General features: G+C 40.4%; 1 protein-coding gene across 1 annotated transcript; it reads left to right on the forward strand.

Moving 5' to 3' along the window:
- Positions 1 to 233: 233 nt before the first annotated feature.
- Positions 234 to 1,276, forward strand: LOC18034991. Its single transcript, XM_006423942.2, has 2 exons — positions 234 to 893; positions 1,189 to 1,276. Exons 1-2 carry the CDS (start codon positions 377 to 379, stop codon positions 1,266 to 1,268), a joined length of 597 nt encoding a protein of 198 aa, XP_006424005.1. The 5' UTR covers positions 234 to 376; the 3' UTR covers positions 1,269 to 1,276.
- The last annotated feature ends 381 nt before the right edge of the window (positions 1,277 to 1,657 follow it).

Consider the following 1,657-nt stretch of genomic DNA (forward strand, 5'->3'; position numbering starts at 1 on the left):
GCGATTCACCTACTGACTCTTATTTCTCTCATTAAAGCCCTCCAAATCATCTCCTGCATCATTCGGTCGGGTTGGTGTCGTTGCAATAAACAGAATATATATCTATATATTTTTGTAACAATTTCTTTTTTTTTTTTTGGGGTTCAGATTTTTTATATATATTTATATTATATATATAGAAAATATATATAAATAATCAAATTCTTTCAAAAACAAACCAGAACAAAAACCAAAAAAAAAAAGGCACCCCCGCCCACAGAAACTCTAAAAGACCTTTCTGTATTAGGCTGGCTGGCCGCACCAGCTGACGCTGCTGCGGCTGCCGCTATCTCAGATTAAACTCAGGTGATCAAATTTATAATTTTTCTAAAAAAAAATGGATAAAAACAAAGCAAGTCTTTCACAATCGGTTTCGTCGTCGTCGTCGTCTTCGCCGCCGTCGTCAATGCTGACATCTTCGGACACAGAGGAGCTGAGGCGGATGCCACTGGCTCCAACATCGTTGAACAAGAACAAGAAGCGGTTGTCGAAGCAGCTGTCGATGTGCGAGACCCCACGTGATATTGCATGGGAGAAGAGGCGGCGGCAGATGCTGAGGCAAGAGCGGAGGAAGAATGGGATTCATGATTCTGATCAAGATTTGTTGACTGATGAGGATTTGCACGAGCTCAAGGGCTGCATTGAGCTTGGCTTTGGGTTTAACGAGGAAGAAGGGCAGCAGTTATGCAACACCTTGCCGGCTTTGGACCTTTACTTCGCCGTCAACCGTCAGCTTTCCACCAGTCCGGTGTCCACGCCTCAGAGCCGTGCCTCCACCTCGTCCTTGGGCGGCCGCTCTTCGTCGTTTGGGAGCCCCAGAAGTGACTCGGATGCATGGAAGATTTGTAATCCAGGTAATCAGGATTTTCTCATGAACTCATGAACTTTTACAGATTTTTATGTCTCGTGTGCATTACTGATAGCATACGGTTAAGATTTAACTGCTCTCATAATCCTATCTTTTAGACACCAATTACCAACGTAAAATAAGTAACAAAATATGCTCTCTCTCTCTCTCTCTCTCTCTCTCTCTATATATATATATATAGATATATGATGTAATGATCTTTATGATTGGTTATTTCAGCAGAAACTGTGATTGATTTTTTATGATGGAATTGTTTTGCTTGTTGTATTGGGTTGGCGCAGGGGACAATCCTCAGCAAGTGAAGACCAAGTTAAGGCATTGGGCGCAAGCTGTTGCATGTTCTGTAATGCAATCCTTCTAAGAGAATGGATGGAGATCCATGATATTCAAATTCAACATTCAAATGTCTTTGTACAGAAAAGTGAAAAAAAAAAAAAAGAAAGAAATGAGAAAGGTTGTCAAAAATTAGGATTTTTTTCTTCGTAAGCCTTGGCATCGATGCTTCACTTCCAACAAGGAAAAAAGGAGCAGCATGCAGCCAGCAGTCCTGAGTTTTTCGATGTTAAGGCCAATTTATTATGAGGTCATGATGATCGATGATGGGTTTTTTTTTTTTTTAATTTCTTTTAATTGAAAGTCTTGTTTTTTGGCAAAATTCAGAACATGTACTCAGATTTAGTGTCATATGTATCTCATGCTGTATGGGATTTAACAGCATCCATTTGTAGGCATTTTGAGCCTCTTTCCATG

The sequence above is a fragment of the Citrus clementina genome, unplaced genomic scaffold (genome assembly GCF_000493195.1).
Source record: "Citrus clementina cultivar Clemenules unplaced genomic scaffold, Citrus_clementina_v1.0 scaffold_8, whole genome shotgun sequence".
Taxonomy (NCBI): Eukaryota; Viridiplantae; Streptophyta; class Magnoliopsida; order Sapindales; family Rutaceae; genus Citrus; species Citrus x clementina.